The 21,266-nt window shown below is 42.5% G+C and overlaps 1 protein-coding gene across 1 annotated transcript in view; it reads right to left on the reverse strand.

Annotated features, from left to right (window-relative positions):
* Nucleotides 1-21,266, reverse strand: part of CLTC (clathrin heavy chain) — a 208,400-nt gene that overhangs the window by 121,755 nt on the left and 65,379 nt on the right. The window contains exons 3-4 of the mRNA XM_030186302.1: nt 15,019-15,287; nt 13,378-13,548 (exon numbers count right to left, since the gene is read on the reverse strand). Of these exons, the coding sequence (XP_030042162.1) occupies nt 13,378-13,548; nt 15,019-15,287 (440 nt within the window). The remainder of the gene's footprint in view (nt 1-13,377; nt 13,549-15,018; nt 15,288-21,266) is intronic.

Consider the following 21,266-nt stretch of genomic DNA (forward strand, 5'->3'; position numbering starts at 1 on the left):
CCCCCCAACCAAACAGCCTTCCAATCCCATCTTGTGGGTGGGGGGGGGGGGCAACTATAGTTCTTTATTGCTTTAAAATATTTGGCCAACATCAAGTTAAATACAGTGGCCGATAGCACACATCCTCCTGCCTGTGATTAAGTGCTGTCCTGTGCAGTAATCGCAGGGCAGATGCTGGGCACGCCCCCTGCATTTACTATAGAGTGTACTTACTGTGCACTAATTTGGCAACTAAGAGCAAGTGCAAAAAAAAAAAAAAAAAAAAACTTTATTGCAATTTAGTACAAGGTCCCCTAAATGCATAATGTTGCTATTAAGAGAGTCAATAGCAATAAAAATAAAATTACAAAAAAAAAAAAAAGCTTCAGACATTTTAACATCTGTTATTTAATAGATAAAAATTGTTCATATGAAGCTAGGCAGTTCCATCACAAAGAGTGAAATGCTATGAAACCATAAGAACAGCAGAGATTACTACTACAAGCTAGCCAAATGGCAAAGGAAAATTGTGTCTTACCTGATCATTTTCTTTCTTTTAGTCACAGCAGATGAATCCAGACTTGTGATTTATGATCATCTACCAGCAGGTGGAGATAGAGAGCATTGAACTGAACTCAAATATAGAATGGTATACTACTTGGTCAGTCAATATTTCTCATAAAGCTGAAGGAATAATTAAGTAAGCATGACTCTCTCCTCAAAGAAAACAACTCCCCCACATACATATCATAACATACTAAACAATGAACAGGAACAGCTACACAGAGCAATAAAAGAGACAGAATCTCACCACTGGGGGGGGGGGGGGGGGGGGACAGTCCTGAATTTGTCTGCTGTGACTAAAGTATCAGGTAAGACAAGTTTTCCTTCCATAGCAACAGCAAAGCCAGACTTGTGGAATGCAGCAAGCACAGACGCCCCAAAGGAAGACTTCGCTCACACCGAAACATCCAAGTGATAATGGTTTAATCAAACATTTGCAATGAAGACCAGGTAGCCAATCTAGATTTCTTCCAGAAAAAAAGCACACAACTCTGCCCAAGACGTAGACTGAACTCTAGTAGAGTGTACCTCCCTGCCATCACATACGCTGAAGCAATGGTTACCTTATAGACTACCACACCCCAACTGGGACCCCTCCAAGAGAGCAAAAAGATGATCTGAGCACCGAAACTCATTTGTGGCCTGAAGATACTGAACAAGTGCTCAGTGAACATAAAGATAAAGAAAGGGGAACTCCTGGGGATAATCCACCTCTTGAAACAATGGGAGAAAAACTGGACAATTCAAATGAAAGAAGGACGCTACCTTGGGCAGAGAGGAAGGCACCATGCAGATTGTGACCCTGGATTCTGAAAAGCAGGAGGGAGGGGTCCCTGCAGGACAAAGCTTGGAGCTCAGAAATGCACACTGTCAAAGAGATTGCCACCAGAAACAGACTTCAGTGTGAGATCTTGCAAGTAGTTTTCTAAAGAGGCTCAAAGAGAGCCTGTTGCAGGGCCTGAAGAACTGTATTAAGGTTCCATTCTGGACAGGGATACTGCAGAGGAGGCTTTAAGTGAATGACCCCCTTCAAAAAAATGCACCATGTCTGGATGTGCAGATGAAGAATTTTGCAGCCAACCCAAAAATAAGCCAAGGCCACTACCCAAACTCTCAGAAAACTGTAAACCAGACCTCTCGAAAGGCCCTACTGCAAGAAGCCCAAGATCTGTGTCAAGGAAGACTGAAGGGGTGAAATCGTCCACTGCGAGCACCAGAACTCTAACATCCTCCAAATCCTGACATAGGCAGACAAGGTGGAATGCTTCTGTGATTGCAAAAAGTTAGTACTAACCGAATCAGATTATGCTTTCTTCCTCAACCTCAAAACAGCAAGATCATAAGACCAAAACATAAGTACATAAGTACATAAGTAGTGCCATACTGGGAAAGACCAAAGGTCCATCTAGCCCAGCATCCTGTCACCGACAGTGGCCAATCCAGGTCAAGGGCACCTGGCACGCTCCCCAAACGTAAAAACATTCCAGACAAGTTATACCTAAAAATGCGGAATTTTTCCAAGTCCATTAATAGCGGTCTATGGACTGTCCTTTAGGAATCTATCTAACCCCTTTTTAAACTCCGTCAAGCTAACCGCCCGTACCACGTTCTCCGGCAACGAATTCCAGAGTCTAATTACACGTTGGGTGAAGAAAATTTTCTCCGATTCGTTTTAAATTTACCACACTGTAGCTTCAACTCATGCCCTCTAGTCCTAGTATTTTTGGATAGCGTGAACAGTCGCTTCACATCCACCCGATCCATTCCACTCATTATTTTATACACTTCTATCATATCTCCCCTCAGCCGTCTCTTCTCCAAGCTGAAAAGCCCTAGCCTTCTCAGCCTCTCTTCGTAGGAAAGTCGTCCCATCCCCACTATCATTTTCGTCGCCCTTCGCTGTACCTTTTCCAATTCTACTATATCTTTTTTGAGATACGGAGACCAGTACTGAACCCAATACTCCAGGTGCGGTCGCACCATGGAGCGATACAACGGCATTATAACATCCCGCACACCTGGACTCCATACCCTTCCTAATAACACCCAACATTCTATTCGCTTTCCTAGCCGCAGCAGCACACTGAGCAGAAGGTTTCAGCGTATCATCGACGACACCCAGATCTCTTTCTTGATCCGTAACTCCTAACGCGGAACCTTGCAAGACATAGCTATAATTCGGGTTCCTCTTACCCACATGCATCACTTTGCACTTGTCAACATTGAACTTCATCTGCCACTTGCACGCCCATTCTCCCAGTCTCGCAAGGTCCTCCTGTAATCGTTCACATTCCTCCTGCGACTTGACGACCCTGAATAATTTTGTGTCATCGGCGAATTTAATTACCTCACTAGTTATTCCCATCTCTAGGTCATTTATAAATACATTAAAAAGCAACGGACCCAGCACAGACCCCTGCGGATCATCCATTTGAACTGCACCTGACAAAGATGGTCCAGAGAAGGAGGCAAGTGCAGAGGCTCAGCCACTATCGTATGAGATCCACTTACCACGGTCTCCTTGGCCAATCCAGGGCGATCAAGACCACCAGACCCAGATGAAGCATGATTTTGTGGTGCATCCTGCCTATTATTGGCCATGGTGGGAAGCTGTAGAAGACTCCTGTCGATGGCTACAGCTGAAGCAGAGCACCCAGTCCTGAATAGTGTTCCTTTTTTCCTATAGAAGAACCAGGGAGCTTTGGTGTAGTGACTTGACACCACAAGATCCAGAATTGAGATGCCCCATTTCTAAGTTACCACCCAAAAGGCCGTCTGACATTCAACATGCCAGCGATGTGAGCTGCAGAGATGAGCAGCAAATTCCACTCTGCCCACCAAAGGTGGCAAGCCTCTTCTTCCATCTGGGCTCTGCAGGTGCCGCCCTATCTTGATATAGGCCATTGCAGTAATACCTTCCGACAATACCCAGACTGGCTTATCCTTGAGAAGAGGCCAAAAGATCAAGAGAGCCTTGCGAACAGCCTGAGCTCTAAGCAATTTATTGGCCACAATGAGACTGACCTGTTCCATATGCCCAGGGCTTTGCGGTAGACACAATGAGCCCCCCAGCCCGTCAGGCTGGCATCGATGGCCACCACCATACAAGGTGGCAAAACCAGCAGCATTCCCTGAAAGGGCTGGCAGATTGAAGCCACCAAGACATGCTGCTCCTGGCTGAAGGCGTCCAAAGGAGATGCAAACTGCAACCCTGGGACACCAAAGACAAACTGGACAAAACAGACTGCTGAAGAAGCTGAATATGTGCTCTGGCCCATGGCACCACCCGAGAGTCGCAGCCACAGATCCGAGTACCTGGCCATAATCCCAGGCACACAGCTGATCCTGCAACAAGCAATGGATCTGCGATGGAAGCTAGTCTCTCTAGAGAGGCAGGAAGATGACTTCCCTAAACTGTATTGAAACAAACCCCCAAATAATCCCGAACCTGAGTGGGAGCTAAATGACACTTGAGTAGATAGCTCTTTCTATAGTCCCTGGGACTATAGAAAGAGCTATCTACTGAAGTGTCATTTAGCTCCCACTCAGGTTCGGGATTATTTGGGGTTTGTTTCATGCGAAAAGAGAGGATCAAGGTACATCCTTAATCTAGATGGCCGACTGATCAGAGTGTCCTCAGCCCTGCTCTGGCACCAGCACCACCGCTCCCAAGTCCTGCAAAGAGCAAAGGAGGAACAGAATGACTTCCCTTTTTGTGGGGGGGCATTGCAGGGGGACTCCAAGAAGGAATCTACAATTGGGGAGGCAAACTAAATTTGTAGCCATCTTGAATAATGTCATAGACCACTGATCTGTAAGAACCTTGGTCCACTCCCCATAAAACAGGGACAGCCATCCCCCTACCAGACAAGGTGGACAGTGGATCAGCAACCCATCACTGGGAAGGATGTGGGGAAGGGAAGGATGGGCAAGCTGACCGGAGTGTTTGTCTGAGCCAAAGAACCGCCTGTGCAAGCCTGAGCCATCCAGGAGGAACTCTTAGGCTTATCCTCTGTTAAGCATTAAGTTTTGAAGTCTCTAAGTCCTTAACCAACTTTTCCAAGTCATCCCAAAGAGAAGCTTACCCCTAAATAGTAGCTTTGGCAGATGCTGCTTGGAGGCCCCCTTGACTAATGTTCCAACAAGGCATCTGCCGCCTACTGAACCCAGCTGCCTGTAGGGACAGAGCAGTTACCTTAAAGGAGAACTTCAGAGATGATTCTAGCTTGTGCTCTTGTACATCCTTTAGTGCAATGCCACCTTTAACTGGAAGAGTAATTTTTTGTCACGGAAGCCGCCAGGAGTCTACCTTGAGTAATTTTCTTCAGTTCATCAGGAGAAATGGAATAAAGACAGGACATAGCCCACACCACCTTCACTCTGGCATCCGGAATGGCCCACTGAGCTGTAATCAATGCCTTGAATGGCCTCATGAACCAGAAAGGACCTAACTGGCCACTTAATGCTAGCCATTTTTGGATTAGCCGGCGCCAGAGCTGGGACATCTGAGGACTCAATATTAAGTATCACCAGAGCCCTTGTGATAAAGGAGGGCAATTCTTCCTTCTGAAAAATCTGAATCGCTGTGGGGTTATTGGCCTCATCCGCCACTAACCCTCCTCCTTCCAGAAAATCCAGGAATGGAGAAGACAGACAGTTGAATCACCACTCTCTGATGGCCCAGGAAAAGGAGGGGAGCCATTTCCTTCAAGAGAAAAATGGAGGTCTTGTCTGAGGGAGACAGAGTCCCCCTGCCCCACCAGAAAAACTGCCTTGGACCCCAGTGACTGATAAGCCCATTTAAGGAGATTATGTCTGATGAAGAAGTAAAACAAATTCAGGAGACAAAGGCTCCTGCACAGCAGAACCCTTGGAAAACCAGCCAAAAATCGGCAGAACCTTGCCCCAAGGGAGAAATCTGTGAGGTAGCTGTCAATTGAGATATTCCCTGCCTGCCCATGTGAGAGCATAATCATGGCTTCCCAAGATGGCCATAGAAGTCACCGCACCCATGAGAGGGAAAATGAAGGCCCTGCTACCTCTGCCTGATCAACTGCCAATTCGGAGCCCACCACACAGCAATCACACTGTCTCCACTTCCCACAGCGGGAGCAGCACTTCACTAATTCTGCAACCATCAGGGATTTAAGCCATGAGTGCAGCCCAGCAAGAAAATAAAAATCAATTTAAAGCGATACTCACCACACATCGGTATTTTAGAAGTGAAGCCTGACATTACCCTGTAAGCTCAGCTGGGAGCAGAGCAGGAAAGCCTCCCCCTCTAATTTTAGTCGCAGCAGCAGAAAAACTGCTTCTTACCCCTCAAATTGCCCTCTACCTTATGTTCAAGCTTTTTTTTGTGTGTGTGAGAAAGGAGTGGGATTGGGCCAGCAGCAGAAGGGGACGGGGGAGGGTAGAGACCTGGCACCACCAGGTGTAACCCAGAAATAGGCACCAACTCAGCCTATACCCCCCAAGCTCAACTGAATTAGGAAACCCAAAATCTCTCTTATCTGCACCCTTCTCCTCCACTGCTAACTCCAGACTCCGTTCCTTTTATCTTGCTGCACCATATGCCTGGAATAGACTTCCTGAGCCGGTACGCCACGCTCCATCTCTGAACGTCTTCAAATCTAAGCTAAAAGCCCACCTTTTCGATGCTGCTTTTAACTCCTAACCCTTATTCACTTGTTCAGAACCCTTATTTTATCATCCTCACTTTAATATTCCCTTATCTCTTATTTGTCCTGTTTGTCTGTCCTAATTAGATTGTAAGCTCTGTCGAGCAGGGACTGTCTCTTCATGTTCAAGTGTACAGCGCTGCGTACGTCTAGTAGCGCTATAGAAATGATAAGTAGTAGTAGTAGTAAGACAGGATTGAAGCAGCAGATCACACCAAGAGTTTGTGAGACCATCCAGTGGTCTTGCCGGTGTGCAATTTGTTGCAGGGACATTGTGGAGCATGGATCACATGCACTGTGTTGCATTTCGTTGTACTGCGTGGTTGGTACACTTTTCCATCATTGGGATTGGTGAGCTGAGTACATTCCACGGTGATGGCGTGAAAAGAGCAGCGAAGGCATTTTTTTATGCCCTAAAATTGGAACTTGTTAAACATGATCAGTGGGCGGTGATGATGCTGGACTCGGAGTCTACTTTGGGTTGGGGTCTCTTGAGTGAGCAATTCTCAAAAATTTATTGGAAAAAACAGGATGATTTTGAATGATATTCCAATTCCTTTTTAATATTGCAGCCACCTCTTCCCCTCCCTGCTTATATCGTAATACAAATGTTTCAAATGACTGATCTTGAATGTCAGAAGAATGCTTTGAAAGTAATAAATCTCTGTTATTGTATTTTGCTCGGGTATATGAAGTCTTCAACACACGTTTAATATAACCCCTCTTGAATAGGTTGCTAGCAAGTTGTTTTGCTTGTTTTTTATAATGTACTTAACTAGGCTGCATTTGGTTTGCAATTCGCTAAAACACGAATTCTATTAAATATCACAGAAAAAATTATACAGGAATTAGAGAGAATTAAGTCTCTTAATTACTCACCCACCAGCACAGCATCAGACATCAGTTTCAAGTTATAACAAACTTACAACAATCTAACATCAGTACCTCTGGTAATTATAAGTAATTAGACTATTTAGATAAAGGAAAAAAAAGTTTGTTCCTCATACAAAGGTCACAGAACAGAGAAAAAGCAGAGAAAAGGCAGAGACAGAAAAAATGAATGAAAGATTCATAGCTATAGAGAATTAGCTTCTATCAAGGGGGGGGGGGGGGGGGAACGTAAAACCCCCTTGGGAAAAACCATAGGCCATTGGACGGATCTGAAACACTCTCTCCATGCTTAGTTTTTCAGAGTTCCTTTGTCTGCAGCAGGGTTTTATAGGTTGTTGTGAGCATCCACCTCTCCTCTACCCTGGACCAATCATAGGGCTGGAGACTTGTAATTGGGGCTTTCATATGTGCTGGAAGCTTGCAATTTGTGTCCTTGCCACACCGCTAACTCACTTTTGATAAAGAGGATATATCAGGTATCTGAATTGCCTTAGCAACATGAGACCCCATCAGAGCATGTGACCAGCCAGAAATTCCTTCATGTGGCTGATAGGAAAAAAGAGTTTTGGGGGATGGGAAATAGTGCAGTATACCTGAAATAAGTTAGTGAAGTATACCTAAAATTACAATCAGCAATTTCACTGCAAAATTCTACGTTCACGTAAGAATTGTGAATATGGTAGACTCTTTTTTAAGCGTCTGGGATAACTACCATATTGCAGAAAACTCTTTTTGTCTGTAGGTTTGTGATACACATTTGTATGGAATTTGCCGTCTTGTAGGGACACGGAGACATCTAAAAAAATGAACGGTAGATCCAGATGATTGTATGGCAAATTGAATCCATGTAACAAAATCTTCAAGTCGACAGGCTTCCCCTGACCAGAGTAAGAAAACGTCGTCAATGTATCGTTTCCATACAAAAATATCTCTGAATGGAAAACCTGATAACCACTTATTCTCAAAATTTGTCATGTAAAGATTGGCAATGGTTGGAGCAAATGTAGCTCCCACAGCCACTCCAACAATGTAAATGAAATTCATCTTGAAACAAAAAATAATTTTTGTTCAAAGCTAATTTTGTTAATTCAAACAAAAATAAGGAGGGAATTTCAAGAGGTCTTGTACGCTTTTCCAATGTTAGCCAAAAAACCTCCAGTGCATGAGATTGAGGGAGTGAAGTGTACAACGATTTAATGTCCATTGTCACCATAGTGATGGTTACTTCTGGATTTAAAGCCGTCTCCTGTAAGATTTGTAAGAAGTGTGTGGTGTCCTTTATGAAAGATGGAGCTGTAAAAACATAAGGTGTTATAAAATGATCCACAAAGGTCCATATTAAAAAGGCAATTGGGATATCATTCAAAAATCATCTTTTTTTTTTTTAAGTGAATTTTTGGGAGTTCCTTGTTCGGGAGGCCCCAGCCTGAAGGAGATTTTTGAGGCTGGCATCATTGCTGCCTACTGAGCATGTTTCACAGGTTAGTACATAAGTATTGCCACAATGGGACAGACCAAAGGTCCATCAAGCCCAGCATCCTGTTTCCAACAGTGGCCAATCCAGGTCACAAATACCTGGCAAGATCTCAGAAATAAGCAGTGGATTTTCCCAAAGTCAATTTAATAATGGTTTATGGACTTTTCCTTTAGGAAGCTGCCCAGACCCTTTTTAAACTCTGCTAAGCTAACCGCCTTTATCACATTCTCTGGCAACGAATTCCAGAGTTTAATTACACGTTGAGTGAAGAAATATTTTCTTTGATTCGTATTAAATTTACTACTTTGTAGCTTCATCCCATGCTCCCTAGTCCTAGTATTTTTGGAAAGAGTAAAACAAACGATTCATGTCTACCCATTCCAGTCCACTCATTATTTTATAGACCTCTATCATATCTCCCCTCAGCCGTCTCTTCTCCAAGCTGAAGTGTCCTAGATTCTTCAGCCTTTCCTCATAGGGAAGTCGTCCCATCCCCTTATCATTTAGTCGCCCTTCTCAGTACCTTCTCTAAGTCCACTATACCTTTTTTGAGATGCATAGCGACCAGAATTGAACACAATATTCGAGGTGCGGTCGCACCATGGACCAATACAAAAGCATTATAACGTCCTCACTTTTGTTTTCCATTCCTTTCCTAATAATACCTAACATTCTATTTGCTTTCTCAGCTGCCGCAGCACACTGAGCAGAGGATTTCAACATATTAATGACGCCGAGATCCCTTTCTTGGTCGGTGACTCCTAACGTGGAACCTTGCATTACATAGCTGTAGTTCAGGTTCCTCTTTCCCATATGCATCACTTTGCACTTGCTCACATTAAACGCCATCTGCCATTTAGACGCTCAGTCTCCCAGTTTAGTAAGGTCCTCTTGCAATTTTTCCACAATCCTCTTGCGATTTAACAACTTTGAATAACTTTGTGTCGTCAGTAAATTTAATTACCTCACTAGTTTTAGATAGTTTAATTACCTCACTAGGTTTTTAGATACATAGGAGCATGGGGTAATTCATGGAAAAATAACAGGCTGTACTGTAATGATAGGCTACATCTTTCTGCGATAGGAAAAAAAGGATCCTTGGGGAGAAATTCAGACAATATGTTTCTAGACATTTAAACTAGAGGGTCAGGGAGACAATAGGAAACAAGGGATTTCAGAAAGTCACCCCCAGAATAAACATGATGGCATAGGGAAAGGTCACGTAAATATAGTAAACCACCTAAACTCACTAAGCACATGGAAAACTATGTGCACAAATGCTCGTAGTCTAAGTAAAAAGGTTCGAGACTTGCAAGCCCTATTTGAAGAAAACTTGGATATTGTTGCTATTACGGAGACGTGGTTCAACTATTCCCATGAATGGGATGTGACCATACCGGGCTATAATCTTTTTAGGATGGATAGAGAGGGCCAAAGAAGTGGAGGAGTGGCTCTGTATGTGAGAGACAATATCAGAGCGGCTGAAATGAGGGGAACCTAGGGAAAGGAAGAAGCTTTATGGATCGTCCTGGAAAGAGAAGATGGAACCTGTGTCCACACGGGAGTTATCTACAGACCTCCTGCGCAAACGGAGAAGTTAGACAAGGATCTGATAGAAGATATTCAAAAGATTGGTGTGAAAGGGGAGGTGCTACTGTTGGGAGATTTCAATTTGTCTGACATGGATTGGAACGTCCCGTCTGCAGAATCGGAAAGAAGTAGGGAGATTGTGAATGCCTGTCAATGTGCCTTGCTCAGACAAATGGTGACCGAACCCACGAGGGAAGGGTCGTTGCTGGATTTAGCGCTTCCAATATCTGGGTGAGTGCCCACCTATGTAATAGTGATCATCACACCATATGGTTTGATATAAGAGCGAAGGCGGAGTGCAGACGCACAAAACTCACAGTACTGGATTTCAGACGTACTGATTTTGATAAAATGGGGGAATACCTGAAGGAGCTGTTGGCGTGGGAAGGTGCAGGAGATGTGGAAAAACAGTGGTCCAAGATAAAGGCTGCTCTAAATATGTAAACTGATCTTTTTGTGAGGAAGTAAACAAAGACAAGAGAAGCAGGAAGCCTATATGGTTCTCCAAACAAGTAGCTGAAAAAATAAGAGCAAAAGAGGCTTTGTTCAAGAAATACAAAAGAACGCAACAAGAGGATTACGGAAAAGATTATCGGATTAAACTCAAAGAAGCGAAGAGGGAAATACGGCTAGCGAAAGCGCAAGCGGAAGAAAAAATGGCTAAAGATGTAAAGAGAGGTGACAAGACCTTTTTCAGATATATTGGAGAAAGGAGAAGAGATAGGAATGGAATTGCGAGACTGAAAGATAATGAGAATGGCTACGTGGAGAGTGATGAAGATAAAGCGAACATGCTAAACAATTATTTCTCTTCGGTGTTCATGGAGGAAAATCCTGGAGGAGGACCGCGGTCGGCTGCCGAGGGAACGTCTGGGAATGGAGTGGATACTGCACCGTTTACGGAAGGAAGTTTATAAACAGCTCGAGAATCTAAAAGTGAACAAAGATGGGTGAACTTCTCTTTTGAAAATAAGCCTGTAAGTGAACTAAATGTGCTTGATTACGCGAAGGAACAACACAGTGGACTGGTTAATCAGCTGGTGATGTTTGATCTCAATAACCATAGATAAATGATAACTGAGTGCTCAGGGCACCGCTTTCAGAAACATCAGAGCAATTCCAGTGTGATTTTGTTTTGTTTGTGTTCTTCGTGGATAGTATGTCATTGAAATATAGAGTACTTGATTAATCATTAGTAGAATGTTGGGTTGATGGGTAACAGGTGTGAGTGAATGACTCCCTAATAGATATGGGCAAAGTCACGTTGGGGCTACAGGTATGTATATTGGGGTTATCTGCATGCAATGTGAGTACAATTGTATTTACGTTTAGCATTGTTATATATACAAAAAATTAATTTTCCAATGAATGTGGTTTTTAACATGAAATCTTCATAGGGGTCAATTTATCCACCTTATAGACGTTGATATGATGAAAGAACAGTTATAGTGAAATATAAAAGATATATATAATAGCACCTGTGGATTATAGGGAATCAATATCACACAGGTATTTATGTAAGTGTTTTCCTGGTTACATTGTGAGTTAAAATTTAATGCCAAGAAGTGTAGAGTGATGCACTTGGGGTGCAGAAACCCAAAAGAGAGATACCAAATAGGAGGGGAGAGATTAGTAAGCTGGACTCAGGACAGAGACCTTGGGGTGTTGGTGTCTGAGGATCTGAAGGTGAAGAAAGGCCAGAGGGATGCTAGGCTGCATAGAGAAGGGCATAACCAGCAGAAGAAAGGAGATGTTAATGCCCCTCTACAAGTCGTTGGCCCCACTTGGAGTATTGTGTTCAGTTTTGGAGGCCATATCTTGCTAAAGATGTAAAAAGACTGGAAGCGGTGCAAAGAAAAGCTACAAAATGGTATGGGATTTGCATTGCAAACCGTACGAGGAGAGACTTGCTGATCTGAACATGTATACCTTGGAGGAAAGGAGAAACAGGGGTGACATGATACAGAGGTTCAAATATTTGAAAGGTATTAATCCGTAAACAAACCTTTTTCGAAGACGAGAAGGCGGGTAGAACTAGAGGACATGAATTGAGGTTGAAGGGGAGCAGACTCAGGACTAATGTCAGGAAGTATTTTTTCACAGAGAGGTTGGTGGATATGTGGAATGCCCTCTTGTGGGAGGTGGTGGAGATGAAAACGGTAATGGAATTCAAACATGCGTGGGATAAACACAAAGGAATCCTGTTTAGAAGGAATGGTTCCGCGGAATCTTAGTGGAGATTGGGTGGCGACACTGGTAATTGGGAAACAAAACGGGAACTGAGCAGACTTCTACGGTCTGTGCCCTGAGAAAGGCAAGGACAAATCAAACTCGGATATACATATAAAGTATCTTGTTGGGCAGACTGGATGGGCCATACAGGTCTTTATCTGCCATCATTTACTATGTTACCTGTTGGAGATAAGAGCACTGAACTGAACTCTGATAAAGGATGGTATGTTCCTTGGCCAGTCAGTATTCTCTATCTCCACCTGCTGGAAGACAGTCATAACCCAGAAGTATGGATTCATCTGCTGCTGGTAATGAAACACCCATTTTCCCAACCTTTAAATATTTTTTAAATCTAACCTTTGGTACTGTCATTTTTCCTTTGCTCTATTCAGTTAGGTGAACTTAGAACATACCAACCCAAGAATACCTGTTATAACAAACAGTTATAACTGCCCTTGCAAGAAATTAAATGAAAGGAGTGCAACAGCTTTATGCACATGGAAGAAAAATAAATAAATAAAAGCGAAGGTCAGTAGAACTTACCTGTCTTCTCTTATATGCTTCACACTCACACAAAAAGCAACAGGCAAAATGGCTTGAGAAGCTATATATACATTTTAAACATAGAAGGCTTTCAGCACATTTTCTTCTCTAGTCAATTATTTTGTTCATATTAAACCAACTGGATCATTTTGTGACAATTTTCCATAAAACATTCAATTTGAAGCCAAATATGGGTTTAAAGATTACTACTTTGGCATTAACATGTTCTTCAAAGGATTTAGATCTTGCTAGATGATGTATAGTTCTATTATACTGTCAAAACAAAAGCCGAAGCCAGATTCCCAGTGCCACAAGATGATCCAGATTCCAGAAAAGGAATATTGGCTTGAGAGCCTGGTGCTTGAGAAGTGGTTTAAAAATGCGGATATATTCAGTACTGTGTTCTCAGTGCTTACCCACCCGCTTACCTTGCCTCCCGCTCTGCCCTCTCACAGCAAAGCAGAACAATGTTGATTCTTCAGCATTTCCCTCCATCTTGAACTGAGCAAAGCTTGCTGCATGACCCTCAATGGGCTGAGACACCTTTCTATCCACAGAATAAAGCTGCATTGCACCGACCACACGATTTTGCTAAACAAAAAATATAGTTTAAATAAAAGGCTATGCAGTTTTAATGATTTTTCAGTTTAATTTTGTTTAAATTATTTAAAATCAAAATGAGTAAAAGGATAAGGATTATTTATAAAAAATTTAGCACACTTAATTTTACAATTATGTTGCTTTATGGGAATATAGTTATATCTTGACCTATGCTGTTATTTAGGGTCACACTACCAACCTAGGTTTTCTGAAAAAGTGTGAGGAAAAAAGTTAAGAGGCAGAGATGTTGTTTAAGCAGCCAAAATAAGCAAAAATCTTGTATTTCAGATATATAAGTGAATAAGCAAATTTCTACTCAAACTACCAAACCTCCAAAATTTAGCCCAAAAGATGTCTTCTCATCCTGAGACATTCAGCATCATTAGTTCAATAAATCTACATTACTGTCTTCTCCTACTTTTTTTTTTTTTCTTTATGGATTCATTAATCCTTTCCTGACTCTCAACCAAGCCAGGGACACATATGTGTGTTGACATTCAGGTAGGAGACATCAGAAAGAGAGGTGTATATTTAAAAAAATAAATAAATACAGCAAGTCCTACCCCCACCCCCACTTTGTTTTGTTGTTTTAAGCATTCACTAACAAATAGAAAAAAATAATCGCACACATTTTGGACTGGAAGCACATTAATGATGCGTCAGTCTTGACCCTGTCATTTTAGGAATAGTAGCACTTGTCTGGTCAGAAGTATAGATTTGGAAGCACATTCAGGATTCACTGTCATGCTTCTACCAAACTGATCCCTAGAAATTCTAATCTGTTGCAGTATTTTGGCAAGATTCAGAAATACTTCAAACACTGATTCAAGCCATTTCCCTTTTTAAAAAGGCTCATGCTCTCAGTTTCAGGTATACTTTGAACTAGCATTGAGTTTAGTATTTTAATAGCAATCGCACCCTCCAAGTGAAGGCAGATCTTGCACAGTTTGCATTAGCCAGCTTTCAACAGACATATACATATTATAAGCTGTTCCATGCATTACAATGACTGCCCACCTAAGAATCTAGCTACTACCTTCCTACATTTCTTCCTTGAAAAACCATACCACCTCTGTCCATTTTCAAAAGTAGTCCTTACCTGCCAACATCTGTTTTTATATACGTACAATTTTAACAAGTTCCAAAGGTCTAGAAATAAATTCCAAAATAGTATTCTCATTTGGCAGCGCAATTTTAATCACTGGACCTCTAAGAGCGCACCTCTCTCTTTCAGAGAGATAACTGCCTCTAATACTTTCACAATCCACCATCATAAGTAAACAATGGCAAAACTGAACAATGATGATAGCAAAAGGGTGGGGGGGGGGGGAGGGGTGACTTTACTGCAGATCTTTTCACCTGAACCAGACTAGGTTGTCAATAGTAAAATCCATACTTCTCATTTCAGCTCCAATGCCCTCAAGTCAGACTTATTTCACAACTATTAAGAAAAACAAATACCTGTGCAGAAATACCCGTCAGAAGCAACCATTTCTGCTTGGCATCTGTACGATAATTGATAATCTGACAGCCCGCCAGGCTGGAATGTCTGTCAAACATTTTTACTGGCTGAGACTCCCCCTCCATACTCCAGTGATATACAGCATTATCTGTAACCAGGGCAACAGTGTTCAGAGAAATCCACTTCCAAAAGGTGACATCGTCTGTCATGGTATGCGCCTTCATTTTGCTTTTCATCTCGATGTTAAAGATCTGTAGTGTTTTTCCAGCTGAAAATCAAAATTCAACTAAGGATCAAAACCTTTCAATGCCACAAGTTAGTTAGCACACAAGACATGGTTGCACAAGCAAAAGACATTTCAGCACACAAAAATGGATTGCTCTGCTATGAAAGTATATTCTAGTTTGACTAGCAAGAAGTGGTTTCCTGATTCTGAGGCCTTTACTAAGCTGCATTAGGCACTAACAAATGCCTAACAGCTTAAAATGATGTACTGCAACTTGTGCTCAGGAATCTTAACTGCCAAATTAGCATGCGCTAATCTGAGTGCTAAAAAAAATTTATTTTTTGGGGAGAGGATATGTTGGGGTACAGAGTAGATGTTCCTGTGCTAACAGCACAGCCACATTAGAATGTGCTGGTTAGCACAGGATTACCATATGAGCTCTTACTGCCTTTAAAATGGGTAGTGAGAAGTCTTATGCAGTAATTTTTTTTAATGGCTGTGTGCTACTAGCAACATTAGTGCATGGCCATTAATAATAAAAAAAAAAATAAAAAACAGAAAAATTGGCCATTTTACAGCTACTGTAAAAAATGTATTTGGCGCACGGGGAAAACCCCACTTAAGGGTGCACTAAGGCTACTTTTTACTACAACTTAGTAGAAGGACCCCTTTATTATCAAAGTGTTTCTATATCTATTATCTCATGCGATATTAAGATGGAAAATTGGATACTGCCACAAATTAACCATTGAACTAATGTAGGAAACAGTTTATATTTTAAATAGCTGAATTTTTCTTACTGTGGAACATGACCATTTGGTAAATTCTATTACATATGAATTTCAACCGTACTCTGTTTTTAAGCCACACTAGCATTTTTGGTGCGCGCTAAATGCTATGGGCAACTTAGCGTTTAGCGTGCGCTAAAAACGCTAGCACCTGGGACACAAAAATTAACATATTTAAGATCTAACCCACATGTTCATAATTTAGAAGAAGAAACATGAATTGGTTATTTTGTACAACTACTTATAAATAAAAAAATAAAAATCTTGTCCCACAATCTCTACTCAGAGCAGACTCAAAATTCTGACACAAAAATGGAGCTGTATTAAAAACACACTGGTACCTAGGGCAGAAATGTAGAAAGTTGGCCCCAAAAGTATACCAGCAGGTTTGAGGCATTTTGTAGTATGGGGGCCCCCCAAGCAAATCAATTTTGTTTGCACTCCTCTGACCCTGGCTCTGCACAAAAACCACTGTAGAATGGCAAGGACAAACCAAACTTGGGTATACATATAAAGTATCGCATACCATGTAAAATGAGTTTATCTTGTTGGGCCGACTAAATGGACCGTACAGGTCTTTATCTGCTGTCATTTACTATGTTACTATATATTCCCAAAACACCTAAAAGGTTATTTTGTTAGTTATTCCACGTGCTTTAAGACTGATATAAAACAGGCTACCAAAGAACTTTAGCAATATCATATGATGGAAACAAGGGTCTATTTTACACAACATTTTTGTGCTTTGTAGGAATATTTTTATACAAAAGTGAGCAGTTCTATTATGCTTCAGTTCAATTGTGCAGCTCTTACCTAGCACAATACTATGGAAAGCAAAGTTACTCATCTGCAGGTGGTGTTCTTAGAGGACAGTAAGATGCTTATTCTGACAGACAGGCAACGTTACCAATGGAGCCCTGGTGCAGAGATGCTCCCTGTCACTTTTTTTTTTTTTTTTAAGAAGGTGTGAGAAGCTGCCTGCTGCACAAATGGGTGTCTTCCCACTTGTCAGCATTGCACAGGACCATATCAAGTCTAACATCACAGTTGACAGAAAGCAACTCCAAGGGGAGGTGGTGGAGTAGTCAGAATAAATAATCTGACTGATGGAAATCCCTACCAGGCTGTCCGAAAAAGAACGAGAAGAAATGGCCTGCAACAGGCAGAAGAATACACAAACTATAATTGTATACCATTTTTAGTCTTGAAAAAACCACAACAGCCTGGGACTGAAATAATGAGCCTAGAGATATAGAGTTGGATTCCAGACCCCAAATAAATTCTGAAGGCCTGTCTAATCAAACCAGCAGTCGCATTGAGAATTTTGTTCCCAAATTCACATCTCATTACTGTCTTGGACAGAAAACAACGTGGTAATTCTCCTCTATGGAGGCTGATCCAAGGTGAGCCACTGATGCAGGTAGCCATGGGTCTGACATTGTCAGCCATGACACGACTCTAGGATCAGCCCAGCCTAGGTAAAGATGCACTCAGATCCAGTTCAAAAAAGTGTGCATTTACCAATGGTAGCCCCAACCTGTTGAAGTCAAAAGAAAAGCTGGATAGACTTTCTACAGGTTTCAGTCTGCTCCATACAGAAGGCCAAGGCTCTCTTGAAGTCCAGTGTGAAATGCACTTTCACCAATATGGGCATGGAATCTCAGGAAAAATTCTGGTAGTGCAACTGACTGGTTAAGATAGAACTCGGCATGTGTGCACAGATGGATCCACAGACCCTGTGAGATAAACTGCCTGACACCAAAAACAGAACTTTCCATGTGAGAAACTTCAAAGGGCAGGAACTGAGTGGCTCAAAAGGAGCTTTCATCAACTGGAGGACAATTGAGATCCCATGACACAGAGGTGGGCTAGATGGGGTGTTCAAGCAAAAGTAAATCCTTTATGAAGCAAAATAAATGCTGAGCAGAGATGGGATTACCCTCTACATGGTGATAAGCTCCAACTGCACCAATGTGAACCCATACAGAGCTGGTCTTGAGACCCAATTCAGACAAGTTAAAGAGGTACTCAGTTTTTGTGTAGGACAGAAAAAAGGATCTAGGGCCTTGCCCTCACACCAGATGGTAAACCTCTACTTAAAACTGTATGGCCTCTTAGTGGAATCTCTCCTGGAAGCAGGAAGGAACTGGGAAACACCTTCAGGCAGATTCAAGGAGTGAACTTCTAGCCTCTAAGAATCCAAGCTAAGAGGGTCTAGGAGCCCCTTATCTGAGTGATGATGGTCAGAAAACAAAAACAATCCAGTTTCTATGGGTTTTCATAGGCAAGCTCCAGTAGTAGATGGAACCAGATCTGTCTCGGCCAATAAAACACACACAATCAGAACCATAGTCCTTCAATCCTGTTTGAGTTTCAGGAGAGTTCTTCCTATAAAAGGCACTGAGGATATGTACAGAAGTCCCCTTCCCCCAAACTGAGGAGAAAGACATCAGCGGCTAGGCTGCCACGTAATCCTAGTCTAGAACAGAAATGAGGGGCTTTGTTATTGAGGAGAGTGGGAAAAAAATCCAACAATGGGGTGCCCCGCTCTCAACAGATCTTCCAACCAAGGGCATGTTGAGACCCCGCTCGTGTAGATGCATGAGACAGCTCAGCCTGTCTGCCAAACAGTTGGTCTTCCTTGGCAGGTACACAGCACTGAGAAACATCCCCTGGGAGATGGCCTATCAACATCCTGACCACTTACCAACACAGGAAGTACGAACCTGTACCTCCTTGCTTGTCGACAGAATCAAGTGGCAATGAACTACCTGAATCAAAATGATTTGGTTTGCTAGTCAATCTCTGAGGGCCTTTAGAGCATTTCAAATGGCTTAGCTCAAGAAGACTGATTTGATGCTGAGCAGACTACTCACCATGGGTGTAAAGTTCACCTATATGAGCGCCCCACCCAAGGTTGGATGCATCTGTCAATGCGATATGGGGAAATTTGGAATTAGAGCCTGACCAACATTTAGTTTCAGTTACAGCACTGAAACTAGCCAAAACGTTTTCAGTCTGGTTTCAGATACAACAAGACTTATTTTCCATCTTCAGCCATGTTTCGGCCAAAAATGATCATGTATTTTCGAAGGAAGTCAAAAAATGCTTTGGCCCATTTATCCTTTCTTCCTGCCCCCTGGGCCTATCTTACAATCCCTGGTGGTGTAGCTGGGGCAAGAGTGATCCCCAGTTACTCCTGCCTTTTCTAGCTCTGTAATCAAAATGGCTGCCGTGGGCCTATCTGCTATATAAAATGGACATTGGTAAAGCCACTGCTTGCCCCAGGACTGGTAGCATGGAATGCTGCTACTAACTGGGTTTCTGCCAGGTACTTATGACCTGGATTAGCCACTGTTGGAAACAGGATACTGGGCTAGATGGACCACTGGTCTGACCCAGTATGGCTATTCTTATGTTCTTATTACTATACCACTAGACCACCAGGGATTGTAAATTAGTCTAGGTGGGTGGATGGGGGGGGGGGGGGGGCTTTTTTTTGTACTGTGATTGTAAATGCAGTTATGATCTTGCACTATGGTAAAAAGTGCTCCAAACAAATGTTTCTTTTACAAAACATTTTGCAGGAATTAAGTCTAACTTTAGGATAAGATCCTTATGAATTGGCCTCTGTGGAATTATGTCATCAGCTGCCACTGAGGGTGGCACAAAAAGTCAGCCACTGTAAAAGCATCATGGCTTTTAGCTTCTTTTCATTAGCTGTGGTCCATATGTGTGGAGGCTATTTTGCTTGGAGGTTAACATTTTGTCTTTTGTTATTTAAATTATTTTCTGGCTTGGATACCGTGGGCTTACAAAGGGATGCAGACTGCAAGTTCTGACAATCCCCAGCAGCCCTCACTGGTTCACATTCATACAACCAAACTTGAGGTTTCAGTTTTGGCCTCTATTTGGCATGGAAGTCCATTGGTCAAATTGTCATTGATCATCCACCAAGATGGAGACATGTTGTGACAGTAATGACTTCCTGCAGGTTCCCCATAGCCCGAGACCAATGGGAAGAGTGTCCACTGAGTGCCCCTCAAATTGAGGCATGCCTTGGATGTGACATGCACAGTGCAGACCATTTGGCCTTGCCAAGCTCAACATCTGCTGAGCTGATACCTACTGACTTTTGGACCTCCCGTATTATGGAGGAAAGAACATCTAGTTTTTAGACTTGGAGGAAAGTCCTGGCCTCATTCATGTCTAGCAGGGCTCCTATGAATTCCAATTATTGGGACAGGAATGGGTGGGACTTGGGATAATTGATGGTGAACCCTAGCAGCTCCCAACACCCAAATGGTTCTGTGATTGATTGAGCACCATCCAGTAATGTGTTCTTGATCAGCCAATAATCTAGGTAGGGAAACACATGTACCCCTAGTCTGCACAGTGATGCTGCGACTATCAGACATTGTAAACTCGGCACCATTTCCTTAATAGAAATCTGAGATCCCAACCATAGGAAGTATCTATATGGGTACAGTCATCTTTGGGATCAAGAGAGCATAGCCAATCTTGTGCCTCAATCATGGGAAACAGGGTGCCCAGCGAAACCATCCTAAACTTTTGTTTAGTCATACTTAAGGGAAAATTAGGTTCTTACCTTGGTAATTTTCTTTCCTTTAGTCACAGCAGATGAATCCATTACGAATGGCTTGTGTCCACCTACCAGCAGGGGGAGATAGAGAACACTGAAAACCATAGTGCCTCTAGGACGGCTAGCTCCATCTGCCTCTCAGTATTTTGAAGCTTCCAAAGCAGTGTTAAACCGCAAAGTAGCATAACATGAACTTTCCTCACAGCGAAGTATGCCCCAGACCAGGAGCAATAACACAAAGGAGGAACGAACTCAACCTCCTGTAGTAGAACAGAACTCCTGAAGACTGTTTTCCAACTTCTCCCCATGAGGGAACATGTCTGCAGAAAAAACTGAACACAAAACAGAATCAATCAGGGAGGGATCATGGATTCATCTGCTGTGACTAAAGGAAAGAAAATTACCAAGGTAAGAACCTAATTTTCCCTTCCTTGTCATCAGCAGCAGATGAATCCATTACAAATGGGATATATCAAAGCAATCCCTAGATAGGGCGGAAACAAGTCACACCATGCACCAGCACTTGTGCTCCAAAATGCGCGTCCCTCCTGGCAGCCACATCCAGCCTGTAACGACGGGCAAAAGAGAGCTTAGAAGTCCAAGCAGCTGCACTACATATCTCTTGAAGAG

This window comes from Microcaecilia unicolor, chromosome 13, assembly GCF_901765095.1.
Source record: "Microcaecilia unicolor chromosome 13, aMicUni1.1, whole genome shotgun sequence".
Lineage (NCBI taxonomy): Eukaryota > Metazoa > Chordata > Amphibia > Gymnophiona > Siphonopidae > Microcaecilia > Microcaecilia unicolor.